This window comes from Mus pahari, chromosome 7 (assembly GCF_900095145.1).
Source record: "Mus pahari chromosome 7, PAHARI_EIJ_v1.1, whole genome shotgun sequence".
NCBI classification, from domain to species: domain Eukaryota; kingdom Metazoa; phylum Chordata; class Mammalia; order Rodentia; family Muridae; genus Mus; species Mus pahari.
Window position 1 is genome coordinate 47634957 of NC_034596.1, and position 15595 is coordinate 47650551.

Consider the following 15595-nt stretch of genomic DNA (forward strand, 5'->3'; position numbering starts at 1 on the left):
AGCTAAGAAAAATGGTTAGCAGGAAAAAGTTTTCTTTTCCTAGAAACTAAAAGGCTGAAATTGTTTTACAACAGAGAAAATAAAATCAGGGCTAGTTCAAATTCTTATTTTTGTATTAACATATATTCAGTAAAGGAGAAACTGTTTGTATTTGTACATTGGGAAAACCTGAAGTCAGCACTTGTGAAGTGTCTATGGATGTGAACTACTTAGAAAGTGAAGACACACAAACATTCTGGTGCAACATTGCTCTTTTCAAATGCATCTTTGTATTTAACTCCCATACTGGCATAATGAATAGTGTCACTGCTGGTTAAGACTTAAAACAGCTGCATTTCTAATTTTGGAAGATTATGATAGATTTTTATATGGGCTGCATGTTAAAAGCAAGAAAGTGCCATGCCAACCACTGGGAGAGTGCTGGGCAGACTGTGGCATGGCTGAGACACTGAGCACCAATCACAGAACATCAAAGACTAGGTATTTGGCAGCTTTTCAAATGATGAACTATCTTTTAGCTCAAGCAAAAATAATCCTCTCCCGTGGAGCATTCAGATAGTCCCGTAGTAGCGAGTCCAATATGCCTCCGCTAACACAGGCAGATGTGATGACGTCATTTAACCCATTTAACAGTGTGTACAACTTTTTCTTTCCTCCTCTGGATTCTTCAGTAAAGTGTGTGTGCATGCGCGTGTATGTGTGCGTGTTTTATGTCTGTCTGTGTGTCTGTCTGGCATAGAAAGAAACAGACACACTAATATAAAAATGAATATGGAAATAAGCATATTTTATAACTTTTCCTAGTACAAGGGAACTATCATTGCACTGAAAGATTTCAAGGAACTTTCAAATGTTTTTGTAGTGTAAGAAATAATCCATCCACATGACACCATGAAACTACATTGATCAATACTAATCAATGAAAATAATATAATCAATATCCACAATACTTTTCTAAGATTGTATTAAGTATTCTAGCATGAAAATTCTCTTAGATTCAGATTTATTTTCCTAAAAAGGTCATCACTGATTAAATTCAATAAACAAATTTTCTTCAAAATTATATATTTCTTCATGTATTTTAATAAAAGTTCTAAGATTTAGAAATATAATTAACTTTTCTATTTTCTAACAGATAATAATTGTACCACTGACATCCTACTACAATGAATAACTTTGGAAGCTACAAGAAACTGCAATATATATTCAGGAACTGTTTTATAGACAGCAAGACACAAAGCCATTCAAGAACGATGTACATATTCCTCATATTGCAGCATAATGCAAGGCACTAGGCTGTATGAACTGTATCACAGGAAATCTCCAGTTAGGATGAAGAAACTCTGGCACCAGACACTAAAGAGCTTTGCCAATGCTATATGGACAGTAAATAAAGGTAACTGACAGTTAAAATCAGCCACTGGGAGTTTAAGCCTATAGTGTTAGGCATAGTATAGTACACTCTCTGTGAAACAAAATGAAATAAGAAAAAAAAAAACTAAGGGATTTTAGAGAAATATTGTGTTAAATACACAATACAGAATTAGTCAACAACATTGACTTATAGCTAGACAAATTTTCCATAGGCTCAGAATTGAGAAGTCTTAAGAGTAGCATTTCTCCTTTTCTTTAGAAAGAGTCCTGTGGGCCATTAGGCCTGAATATGTCATATTATAAGGATATTAGAAGGTAGTCTCAGAGAATTCCTTCCAGAGAGACCAGAAATAACTATTGTAATATCATCCGATCACCTGTTACAGTCCTCCATGTGTAATATCTTAGGCATAGCATTATGTGTGCGTGTGTGTGTGTGTGTGTGTGTGTGTGTGTGTGTGTGTGTGTGCGTGTGTGTGAAGTNGTGTGTGTGTGTGTGTGTGTGTGTGTGTGTGTGTGTGTGCGTGTGTGTGAAGTATGTGGTTAGGCTGTGATCTTTGTGGGTAAGTTGTGTTCCTTCTATCTATTGGAACAGTTTTTTGTTGGTGAAAATGTCAGCTGTTAGCTATGTGTACACTGAAACATTTAAGGAAAGCCAGTATGACCTAGAAACATTTCTATTTCATATAATTTTAATTGGATACATATAGCTAGATACAGTTAGTAGTTTCCACAATAAACTGTCTAAAGTATGTGTGTGTGGGGGGGGGGGTAGACTGCAAATCTCTTAGTCAAATTTTGCATCAGATCTTCACATTTTTAAAAAGATGGATGAAATAAGAATCCACATATTTTCATTCTCCAGTTTAACTGAGATCACAAGACCCCTTCCTGTCTAAGACAATAGAAAAGTAAATTTTTACTATGCTTTAACTTAAAATTAAAAAACAATCTATATTTTCTCTTTACAGAAGTAAAGCCAGGAAATATCTACTTAGAAAAGAACATTGTTATCAAAAACAGTTTTAATACCATGGGTAAATTCTGCAACTCACCTGTTTATGGATCAATGATATGTAAAGATTTTATTTTGAACAGTAAGTTCCCAAAATTCACTTGGGAGTGCTAAATAAGATAGACTAATAAGACTCTTGGGGGTCAACGGACATAGTTCATAGCATGTTTCACATACAGAAGCCTTTTTGCCTGTGGTCACATTTAAAAAAAAATAAAAATAAAAAAATAAAAGCCATTATATTTTCTAGAATACGAATAAGTATGCAAAGTCCTCTGATTCTTGTTGTATCTAGGACCTAACATGGGAACCTTTAAATATGCAAGACAATGAACTGGCAGTTGAAGCAAATGTTCAGACTTTCTGATGAAATGGTGACTAAAGAATACAAGAAAAATCCCATTTTGTGTGGTTCTCATGGCCCTGTACTCTTCCTGTTTATCTGGATGGCAGTTAAAGTACTGTCCTCAATTAGTGCAGTAATAGATGAAAGGGAAGGGAGAGAAACATTATGGCTGCTGGTTCACATCTTTTGCCAGATGAGGCTAGTTCTCTGTAAAGCGAGGAGTTTGACATGTTCTCCGAAAACCATGACATGTACACTGACCAAGATCTATGGTGATCAGGACTCCGGTGCTGGCACACATGATTCAACCTTTCCTGTAGGTTTTGCCAGCTGCTGACCCTTGGGCAGAAAAGCTGTGCTGTTAGATAGATGAAGACCAGAGATCTAGGTTACAGAGCAAGGGAGTACTGAGAGATGCTTGCAAGGGGAGCCAGAACCCTGGAGCATCAGCCCCCATTTCTTCTTGACTTGAAACAGAAGTCTGAGGCCAGCTCCAGGGCCACCATGAATACAACCAACATGGACAAAGGAACCTGTAAGCAAGAGTTAATAAACTGATGAAGCCCAGTAAATTCAGCATCCAGACATAAACACACACGCACACAAATGATGACTAAAGCAAGTAGAGTTATGTGGTCTCATGATAGACACATCCACAAGTTCCAAGAATCATACTGAATGGCCATGTTTTACATGAGAGATAGCATGAAATTAACTGCAAAGGTTTCAAAGCAGGATTGCTCTTCAACAAATAAGCTGTTTCTACGATACAATCAGATCAACAATAGGTAGAAGACACGGGGCAGATAACTGTAATTGAAACTGAACCAAAAAAGAATCAGCATTCGTTCTGGAGTATTTCTATGTTAAAATATGTCACAAAGAAATGTATATTGAGTGCTAAAGCCCAGATATTTTGCAACTCCAGCTAGTCAGTGTTTGGTCTGGGAAGGTCTCCGCCATAATCAAATTTTATTACTGAAGAGTGAATAAGAACTTCCTCCCTATAGTGTGGCATGAGTAGTGGCCTGGCATGCCATTCTCGAAAGCTCTGCTTCATGTCATGGGCATTTTAGGTAGGGATTGAGCCACACTAAGCAATAGACCACATCTATGATGTGTATATGACATGATGTCATGGGAGTCAATCATTTACACTTTCTAGAAAGAAATGAGGACATTTCTACAACATTAACAACTTAGTTTCTCGGGACTATATTTTACACACTATTAAGAGAAAACCCAGATTAAGAAGTCATGATTTTAGTTTTAGTCAGGGATGTGAAGTTGTAGAGGACACTGGATGAGCAGTGGTAATATTATCCCATTTAATACTGAATAAATTAAAATACTGAACATGTCTTTTTTCATTAATTCAACACTCACTATGTAACTTAGGCTGTCTCAGACTTGTGGCAATCCGCCTGACTCAGCCACCTGAATGCTGCAACATAGCTGTTTAAGCAAGAGCCTTCATAATTGCCTTCATCTGACTGTAGTCTGAGTCGCTGTATTAAACATTCATATTTTTTCCCTGTGGGAGAAGAGTATTCTGGTTCTATAATAAAGAAAGTATGAATGGATCCTGAAAGCTCATTTGTATCCTCTGTGCTTAAAACACTATCAGTGCTTCCTGGAAATAGGAAGTTACCTAACTGGAGAAGGAAATTTTCACACATGTCCTCAAAGATTTCAGCTGATTGGTTCCAAATCAAAAGACTACACCGAGGTAAGTGATAGAGCACTGAGTGTCAGACTCCAGCACACCCTCAGCTCCTGCAAGATGTAGGCAGTTAAAACGGATGCTGCAGTGACCTTCCAGTTGCTCTGCTACCCTGAGTCATCTTGAAAGCAAGAAGTGATGTCATATAGTATGTTTCAAAGGAATGCTGGCTAATGTCAAAGGATTTTCTTTCTTGTAACTTTCCACTGTGTGCATAGGGGCATTATTTTGTTGTTTATGGTACTGTAGTTGTTGTTCTGGTCTTTGCGAATGGATATGTGATGTATAAGTACTGGTGCATTTATGTAGAGCCAGAGGCCAATATTGGATGTCTTCCTCAGTCACTTCAAATTTCTTGAAATGTGGTTTCAAACATACCAGAATGCATCAGGCCTGCCATTCCCAGCTTTGAAGTTACGATGCATGGTATCAAGAACCGATTTTTACATGTGTTCTGAGGGATCTGATCTCAGATCTCATGCTTAGATGACAAGCATGAGTTAAATGAGCCATCCCCCCCAGACTCTTGACTCTACAATTTTTGTTTTATGTTAAGATTCTTGCCCTCTGTACAAGAAGAGGGAGGTGCCTTCAACATAAAAACTGGATGCTTATGTTTGGGTCAATCATTTCATGGATATGGTTTGGAGGGCTATAGGACCATAAAGGCAAGAGCTGATAGGCACTCAATAGAAGCTAAAACCACCCTGTAATAAAGGGAACTTGGTATAGTAATTTGCAAAGTATGGTTTCACAGTTGTGCCAAAGTTTTGGTGAATTTTTATAAGAATCTCTTAAATCTTGCTTAACCTGCCATTCCTCAGTAAACAGATTTGGCTTCTTAGGAATGTCTGCCTAGAGATGGCAAAGAGGGAACAATGTTACAGCTTGCCCTTATTGTGGCTTTTAAGGTGAGGGTATTCCTGGGTGCTTTACAGGATTAGATGCTTGTTTTATTTTTTGGTATCGGCCTATGGAGTAGGCTGTTGCCATTTCACAGATGCGGAAATCATGAATCCCTAAATGACTTGATGAGGATGTTGGTAGCAAAGAATAGACAAAGGCACGAGCCCAGATGGTCTGATTCTGAGAACTGCTCAATTGTTGTGCACAGCACGTTATCTTCAGGCAAGAAAAAAAAATGAAACAAAACAAAAACCCTGACCCCCCGTCATATTAGTGCGTGTGATATTTTAGTTGCATCTTTAATTCAATATTGCTAAACCTCACAGGTATTACAGAGTATACCAATCATAAAGGGCATGACTGGTACTCTACATACATTGGACCGGTTCTTCGTCACTTAGGAAGGACCTGACTCTTTTTGGCAACTACACTGAAGGATAAGAAAGGACACCGAGAGAGTAGGGAAAGGGAACCTTGACACTCTCTGGTGGCAGCAGCTCTCCTGTGAGTCCTCTTCAACTTTTCTTTCTCTTACATTTAATTGTTACAGCTCTTTAGTTTCATGTTTAACACACGATCTTCTCTGCCTGCATTTCAGTCCAGTGTCTGAGACCAGGCCAGGAAGACATTCTCACAGGATGGAGCTCTGGCTTTTTAATGAAGCTTTTGAACACGAGGAAAAAAATAAATATACGTAGAAGGAAACAGCTTCCCATGAAAGTGATAATAATTCACAATCTATTACAAGGATATAAAAAGTGTAAGGGAACTGACTTCAAACTGATTGCACATGTGGAAGTCTTAGAGTTCTTGACTATTCCTGATGTGAGCATTTATATAACACATACACAGAAGCATGCACAAATATACATGCGTGTACTCCCATGCCAAATTATTACAGATAAATATTAAAATAAACCTGCGAACAGAGTTGAGGCCATGAAAAATGTAGTCCTATAAAAATATGCTTTGCTTTGGCAAATTCATCAGGCTTCCATAATAATCTTTCATGAAGAACACTGTAATAACATTTCTGCTAGGTGCCATGCACTTGATTCTGGATGTGACTTTGACTTAGTAAGAGAAATATCCATGTGTTGTGTTTCCTGCTTCCAACCACTGGATATAAAGTTACTCCATTTCTTAAAGGAGAGCAATTGCCAGAGTTGGGCGTATGGCCTAGAGCACTGTGACATCAACGTATAGAGCAGGCACATAAAAGTCCCTTTAGTTCTCCTGCAATGATTGTCTCCAAGACTTACTCTCTCTGCTATCGTGGCTTAGTCCTGGAAGCTTCTAGACTCTAGAAAATCTTATCTAGGCCTAGAATATTTCAGCCTCTGAGATTTACTGCTGAATAGGCTTACCCTTTCTAGCTCTTTCTGAACTCTGGCTGGCCAGTCAACTCAGCTGTTCTGGCTCAAATCCTTTCCACGCTGATTCAATCTGGCTTCTGTCTAGGCCTCTCCTGAATTGTCCTGCTTTGCCTGAGACTAACATTGGCAATATGCTCTCATCTTCTGGTTCCTTTGCATTCTCTGGACATGTGTCCTAGTAAAATGGCCTCCTTTCTGTCTCCACTGCCCCTCAAGTAGCTTCCCTTTCCTCTCCCTTCTCTTGAGAATTGGGCAGATCCTATTCTGCCAACCTTTCTCTGATCCATCACTTTTTTCTGCCACTCAATTAGATATAACTTGCAAAGATGGGTACTTGCTTTTACAAACTAACTTTACCTTCATTATTTGGAATTAAAGGTGTATACTAAGGGTGTGTCCCTATTCCTGTCATAGGGATTAAAGGTGTATGCTAAGGGCCAAGGCACACCACAACCAGAAACAGGATTTTCAGTCAATAACACAATCTTAGGATGCACAGTGTGATCAAATACACAGCAACACAGCTACTCATGGTTTTTGTTTCTTTGCTTGTTTGTTTTTATTTTTATTTTTTAACCTAACTCAATCCATCAACTTTGGCCAATGGGTCAAAATTTACTAGTTATAGAAGTCATATGTTTCAAACAGATAGGAAGACAAAGCCAATGAATTACCCAGCAGGAGCTTAGTTTTCTATGAACTCTTTAGGAAGTCTGGTGATGGTGGAAGGCCCCAGAACTCAGAGCTGCAAGAGACATACTGCTGAATGTCAGAAGAAACAGACATACACTAACTGCCTCAAAGATATACTTTCCCCAGGTGCTCCCTAAGCTATACTGGGATTTTCTGTCACAAAATATTTCTGATAGTGAGACATTAAACTTAAAAAAATATACCTAAGGCAAAGGAAAAGATTAAATATAATTGTGGGAAGAAAAAGAAAACAGACAATTTAGGTCAATAAAACTTAATAGTAAAAACTATAGTCTTTAAGAGGAAGATCAAAAGGCAGGTGAGATTTTGGTGAAGATGAACTGTAAGAAAATTATATGTCAGGCATAGCACACCATTCATATCCAACCTGGATCAAGCAAGGGCCATATGAGCCATGCTGCTTTGTCCCCATGGCCTTCAGTGCCCTAGGAAGACTCAATTGTCTTCCTTAAGTTATACTGCTGTGTAATCTGTGCAATCCTGCCCAGAGAGAAGGACTGGAGGACAAGGAAGTTAGTGCTGCCTGTGAAGATCACAACTGAACGGAAGACATCTAAACAATGTTGAATATATCCATATCTCTCTATGCATGTATGTATATATGAATATAATATACATAGATACAAAAGTAATATGGAGAGAAGAAGAAATTAAATCTAGAAACCCAAGTTTTAAAGTCTTCATGTATCTGCTGCAGGAGTAAATTTCTCGTATGATGGCTAAATAAGGCACCTAGCTATTAGTATAGCAGAATATTATTAGGGATCATTTTATGTTTCATCACTCAAGCAGTGTTTGGTATGGGTTCCATCTTGTGGAGTGACACTGGCTAGTTACTCCCACAAGTTTTCTGCCACCATTGCCCTACCATGTTTTGCAGGTAGAACAGAGTTTATGGGGAGCATAGGTTTTACACCTGGACTGGTGTTAATGTTTCTCATTTGGTAGCCTGCAGAGTACCACTCTGTACCAGACACTAGAACACGGGGCTAAAGGCTCTAAGGAACAAATGCAGAAACCCACAACCAGACAATGCACACAGAGAGGCCTTGGAACACAAAGCTCTAAAACGGCATGTGGAACTCTGTGGAAAGGAGACTGATGGAGTGTAGCCCAAGAACATGGAGGACATCAGGATGACAAATGTCTCTAAATACACTGAGCAATGCTCCTGCAATCACAGAGAGATGGCAGCAGCAAGCACAGGGCCTTCATAGGTGAACTGTACATATTGCAGCTTCTAGTTTACTGCATTTACAGGACTCCTGAATGTTTGAGTAAGTGGGTCTCTTGTTCTTAAGCCTGCTCTTGGGGGTATTTTCTGTCTGCTGGTTTGACCTGTACAACTTTGATGTGATGGTTTTTGTTTTATCTTATTATATTTTGTTTTGTTGTTTAAAAAAATAGAATAGGAAAAAAAAATTAAATCCTGGGTGGAAAAAAGTCCTTGTGCATGTCTGGATGCTATCCCTATCCAGAAGATACACACAGAAGACAGGATACTTTATCTGCAGAACAGTCTGGCTGTACATTTAATGTGGATTTTAGATAAGAACACATGCAGCAAACAATTTCTCTGAATATTATTTTTTTCTGCTAGCTTCTAGTGTTCAGAACAGTTAGAAGACGACCTCTATGTGCTAAGGCACAGGAAACCATGGCAAGAACAGCACAGAGAAAGGCAACACAGAGATGGATATGACTGTTTAGAATTTTAATAAAGAAGAGCCAAAGCTTTCGCTTATTACTCGTAGTTAGCAACAGTTCGGATTCATAAACGACAGAAAAGTATTTCTTACGTTAAATGAAAATTAATTTTGTGATAAAATGCTCAACAGCGCAAGTGGGGCAAACAATACAACTTAGTCACACTAATACAACCAAGATGTTGAGGCTCAGCAGAGGTAGAGAAAGTGAGTAGAAGCAAGGCAAAGCCAACTAAACACACAGATGCATATGCGGAGAATGAAGGCTGGGACGCCCCTGGACAAGCACAGACCAGGTAAAGAACTCCAAGAAATGAAGTCTAGAAATCTGAAGCTATTGGATCTCCCAAAGTGAAAGAGACTAAAGGAAATTAAAGTCAGAGAGCAGAGAGGAGCGAGGTAATACCAGTTACTCAAAAGCGATTTGAATTTGAAAATGGGACAATAAAAACATGGGCATAGTTATGATCTCTGCCTCAGCTCTCCATCCTCAGGAGGACCTGTGCTGCAGCTGTTTGTGCACGCTACATATTTAATGGTGAATTCACCCATTTTCCTTTTCTTCATCAACACTCACAGTACTAACAGCAACAACTTTTAAGATACAAATACATATTTGGGCAAACACAGCTCTCCTCAGTGAATGAGGAGAGAGGCATGGTTGGACCTAATCTATCACCACTGCTTTGAGCATTGGCATTCAACAGCAAATACGTTCTTTCTACTATTTTGTCTTGGCTTCTAGACATTTGAAAACCTGATGGGCACCTTCATATCACTGGTGAGATAACTGTTTGAGCTATTGGCCGATTCATTCAAATAGCAAAATGGAGTGAGAGTCGACATAGGGGAAAGGATACCTGAGGGCATGGGTGTGATTATGGGTGTGGGTGGGAGTGGCTTAGAGTCTGGGAGGAAGCACATAGTAGGGATACATAGTAAAGTCCTTCCTAGGTAGGAAAATGGACAAATTCTCCTCCAGTTTTCATTCTTTCTTGAAACACCCTTATTTACATAGCCAAATTGCATGTGGAACATACTCTACCTCAAGTTGGTCTTAGTGCACGATCCTTCTGTCTCAGCCTGACAGTACTGAGGTTACAGATGCATACATCCAGGCCCGGGTTTTTCCAAAATATGTTTGAAAGTTCATGTAGACAGAGCTAAAAAGCATCTCAAGATATAGTGGATATGCTTTGCCTTCACCCAAAAATTCTCCAAAAGCAAATAATTAATCTACAGACATGGAAATCAGGATCTTACCTGACAGGACCACTTCAATAAGATCACCCTCCTGGATATCACTTGCAATTTTCACCAGCTGAAGGATGTTTTCGGAGGCAGGATCATGACGGAAAAGCAGGATCTTATCATAGAGTCCATAGAAACCACATTCGGGGAACTGCAAGTGAAATACGATACTTCAAATGTCAAATTTTCCTCAAATATCTTGTCTTAAGAGAAAAATCACGAATGACCAAGTAGGTTTCTAATTCTAATTCACCAACAAAGAAATGGGAAAGAAATTCCTAGAAGTTTCTGTAGAGACATGATTAAGAATCATACTCAGCATAGTAGATGGCATAAAGACAAGAATGCATTTTCTCACCTAAAAGAGGAAATCAGCTTATAAAAATTCTGTTACACATAACTTGACAATTTGACAAAGAAACAAGTCGGTCTGCTTTGACACATTTAAGATGAGATATGAATCCAGGAAGGCAAACACACTGTGGGCACAGAAGTGGAATCTGGATACTTTGACTCAAGACAGAGCCAGGCTAGACCACACACCTCTCCTGTGGCTCCCCTCACTGTTTCCCTTGCTTTCCTTGAGGCTATAAATGCAGGGTCATATGAGCTTGCAGTACACTGGGTTATCTGAGAAATGAGCTACGGATACAAATGGAGCTTTGGGATGTTCAAAGTTCTACTGACACATGTGTTTCTCGTGGGATTACTGATCAACGTTCCATTTCCAGTGTCAAGCTTTGTAATCTGATGGGGAGAGTCCCAAGACAGAGATGGAAAAGATTCTTTTTTTTTTTTTTTTTTTTTTGATGCCGTAATTGTGTTGGATCTCATGCCCATGGCAGTATATGTGACTGAAGAGAAGAGGACCAGGTCCAGAGTCCCGCTGCTCTAGAACAGAAGGAAGGAAAAGTACAGAATCATGGGTTCCAGGCTAGCCTCTGGGTTCCAGGCTAGCCTCTGGGTTCCAGGCTAGCCTCTGGGTTCCAGGCTAGCCTCTGTCACACATGTAGAGTTCCACCCCAGGCTTTCTACTGGAATAAATGTCCAGAATCTAATATATTCTGGAAGAAAAATGCAGTGTATTATGAATCCCACTTTTTCTTATTCATAAAATTAAGAGCTTCATTCATGGGAGGGTTTTTTGTATAAATTAAAAATAAACATATTCAGAACATTCTGGGCTCTTAGAAGTCTATGTGGATAACAAGGCTTAAAACTACTTCTACATATCTCTTAGACTTTCTTAAAATAAACACAGCAGCTGAAATGATGTCACCACTTCCACTGTGCTAATTAAAATGGAAAAAAAGTAGTTCACTTTTTAAAAATGTCTTCAATAATATCATCATAGCATGAGAGAACAAAGAAAAAAACGGAAATACCACTTTCCTCAGTCTTGAAAACAAAGGACAAAAATTATTCTAAAAAATCCGCTTCCTTGAATTCCACATAGAACAGATATAAGCACATAGATCTATCTGCTTTACTGAACATCCATACACAATACAAACAAAAGCATGATCAAGTCATGCATGCAGCATGGCCACTGGCCCCAAGATGTCTGCCCTTTCCTCTCCCCTCCCACCCATCCACTCTCCATACAATCTAACCATAGGTAGAAAGTCCTCCTGACCTTGGACAAGCCCATATGGTATAGTCTCACCTAATGGAAACGGCTCAATATGTTCCAGGTTCTTTTTGTTATCTTATAGCTTCCTGTGGTAGTTATAATGTTACCGGGATTCATTCATATACACTGCATGGGTAATTTTTATTGGTATTTCATTAAACGGATCTAGCATAATTGTCCATTCACCCACAAAGGAACATCTGTTTTTTCCCTAATTTGTGGTTGCTACAAATAAAAAGTTTACAAACATTTATGTACAAGTGTTTTAGTGGGCATATGCTCTCATTTCATGTGGGTAAACACCTAGGAGTAGTATTGCTGCTTCTCAGAATGAGTGTGTGGGGTGTGTGTGTCCATCTTCACACCAGTGTCACGCTGGATTTATAATTATCACAGCTCTTTACCAAGCCTAGTCACTAGGGTACTGTAATGACTCCTCTTCAAGTTCCTTCCCTAGCAAGGTAACTTGAGAAATTATATACTGTATTAAATTATATTACTCATAACCCATGTGGATTTAAGTATCACCTCATCAGTTTCTGCACATACCCCAAAAATTGTTTTATGATTTTTCAGAGATTTGACATAGACTTATTTGTAGTGAAATACATTTTCTATATAGGGGTTTTCTATTAGGGGTCAAATGTGGCTTTATATATTAGGTATATTTTAATTTTCTGAATAATATTTTGTAGTATTTTATCATACCATAAATAGTAACAGCATAAAAAACATACATTTAAATTTAAACTTGGAGTATAATCCTTAAAAGTATTGAAAAATATATAACATAATCACAGGATACACACACGCACGCGCACACACACACACACACACATATATGTGTGTGTGTATATATATATATATATATACATGTATATTCAAATTTTATATATATATATAAATATACCCAAGACAGAACCAGGCTAGACAGCACATCTCTCCTTTGTCTCCCCTCACTATTTTCCTTGCTCTAATATATATATATATATTAGAGATAGGGGGAGAGAGAGAGAGAGAGAGAGAGAGAGAGAGAGAGAGAGAAAGCTTATCCATATGCTATATATATCTGCAGATTTAAAGATCATAGATTCCCGATAGATAGATAGATAGATAGATAGACTGATTGTGAGGTAGACAGATAAATTAATAGAGACATACAACACTGACACTACTCAAACCACATTCTTGACCTGCACCAGTCCCCCCAACTCTAAAATCTCCCCATGACTAGGGAAAGAAGGCAAGACCTAAGGCAGAGACCATGGAGGAATGTGCCTTCCTGACTTGCTACTTGCTAGCTTATCTGCATTACTTATAAAACCCACAGCTATCTGCCTAGGGGCAATCCCACCCCCACTGAACTGGGACCTTCCAGAACATACAGAAAATACACTATCCATTTGCCTATAGGAAATCAATCCAATGAAGGCATTTTCTCAACTGAGGTTCCTCTTCCCAGATCATGTTAAGTTGTTAAACACAAACAAACTAACAAAAACTAGCCAACCACAACTGGCCCCTTGTTAAACTGACACACAAATATACCACTATTCAAGTATAACCATTCCTTGCTTATTTGTCCCATAGATTTCATGTTAACACAAAGATTACAATGTAACTTCAAAAGTCACAAAGTCTTTGCTTTTTCAAACACTCTAAAACTTCAGTGTAAGCCGGGTGTGGTGGCGCACGCCTTTAATCCCAGCACTTAGGAGGCAGAGGCAGGCGGATTTCTGAGTTCAAGGCCAGTCTGGTCTACAGAGTGAGTTCCAGGACAGCCAGGGCTACACAGAGAAACCCTGTCTCAAAAAGCCAAAAACAAAACAAAACAAAACAAAAACTTCAGTGTACCCAAAGTCACTTTTATTGTGGGTTCCTGTAAAATCAAAGTAAGTTACTCTCTTTCTATTGTAAAGAGGAAGAATCATGGCACAGCTATATTCAAATCTAAGCAAAACCAAATTTCCCGTGTCAAATATCTGGACCTGACAATTGTTGAGGCTCTAAGGGACTTTTACGTTCTGCTTCTTTGGATCTGCCATCCGCAGAACACATAGTCTCATAGTCTCATAGTGTCAGGATGGCTCCACTACAAAGTTGCTGCTATATTTGTCTCACAGGAGCTCCAACTGAGTCTGTGCCTTCACCAATGGCCTTCTCTCACTTCTCTTCAGGGATGCCACCCCCTACCTCCGCCACACAGTATCAAGCCTCAGTTATTCTTCATGACTCACCCATGCCTTCAAAGCCAGTACCACTGGGTGACCCTTCCACATGACTTCATTTACTTGCCAGCATGAGAATTAGCTGTTGCCATCCCAGACCACAGCTTCTGTGCGCTGACCCTGAGGCATTAACTTAACAGAAGATTTTGCCTTAATGATGCTCTTCTTAACCACAGTTGAATTGCCTACCTCAGCTAACCAGTATCAATCATCCCATTACGGCAAAGGTTTTGCTTTATTGGTACTGGTCTTTCATTCATCATTGCTGATCCTATAACCACAGGTAATTGTAATGGCAGAACGTTCATTTGAAATACCACAGGAACGGCCTTGACAGAGTTTTTGCTTCTGCTGGAAAGGTCATAAGCCAGGTCTGTATTGTATGTATCTCTTTTGGCACCAGTCCTGCTTTCTAAGCACTTACAACAGCTCATAAAGCCTTGAGCACTCAAGGACTTTCAACAGCTCAAAGTTCCAAACTCATTCTACCATCCTCCTAAAAACAACATGGTTGGGTTTGTCATAAGAGTCCATGAACCTGGCACCAATTAATGTCCTACTTGGTTTCTATGTTTTTTTATTAGATATTTTCTTCATTTACATTTCAAATGCTATCCTGAAAGTTCCCTATACCCTCCCCCCACCCTTCTCCCCTCCCCACCCACTCCCACTTCTTGGACCTGGTGTTCCCCTGTACAGAGGCATATAAAGTTTGCAAGACCAAGGGGCCTCTCTTCCTAATGATGGCTTACTAGGCCATCTTCTGTTACATATGCAGCTAGAGACACGAGCTCAGGAGGTACTGGTTAGTTCATATAGTTGTTCCAGCTATAGGGTTGCAGACTCCTTCAGCTCCTTGGGTTCTTGTTTCTATGATAAACATCAAGACGAAAAGCATCCTGGGAAGGAAAGTGTTCATTTGGCCGATGGGTCACAGTCCGCCATTAGGGGAAGCCAAGGCAAGAACCTCTAGGTGAGAACTGAAGCAGATGTCAAGGAGAAATGTTTCTTACTGGCTTTCTAGCTCCCCATGGCTTGTTCTGCATGTTAATACAACCTGCCTAATGCTGGCACCCCTACCAGTGAGCCAGAACCTCCCATATCCACCATTAACCAAAGAAATACTACATTGCCTACAGGCAATATGATGAAGGCAGTTTCTCAGTTCGGGTTCCTTTTGCTAGAAACAATAACTTGAGTTAAATTGACAAAGCAAACAAAAAATATAACAAAAAAAAACAAAACCAAAACTGAAACCAAAAAGAATAGTCAACAACAAATAAGTTAAAAGGAAGAGGAGGAGGAGGAGGAGGAGGAGAGGGA

General features: G+C 39.2%; 1 protein-coding gene across 3 annotated transcripts in view; it reads right to left on the reverse strand.

Moving 5' to 3' along the window:
* Prkd1 (protein kinase D1) overlaps positions 1-15595 on the reverse strand; it is a 292314-nt gene that overhangs the window by 125392 nt on the left and 151327 nt on the right. For all 3 annotated transcript variants that reach the window (XM_021201591.1, XM_021201592.2, XM_029540841.1), the window contains exon 2: positions 10424-10562. In XM_021201591.1, the coding sequence (XP_021057250.1) occupies positions 10424-10562 (139 nt within the window). The remainder of the gene's footprint in view (positions 1-10423; positions 10563-15595) is intronic.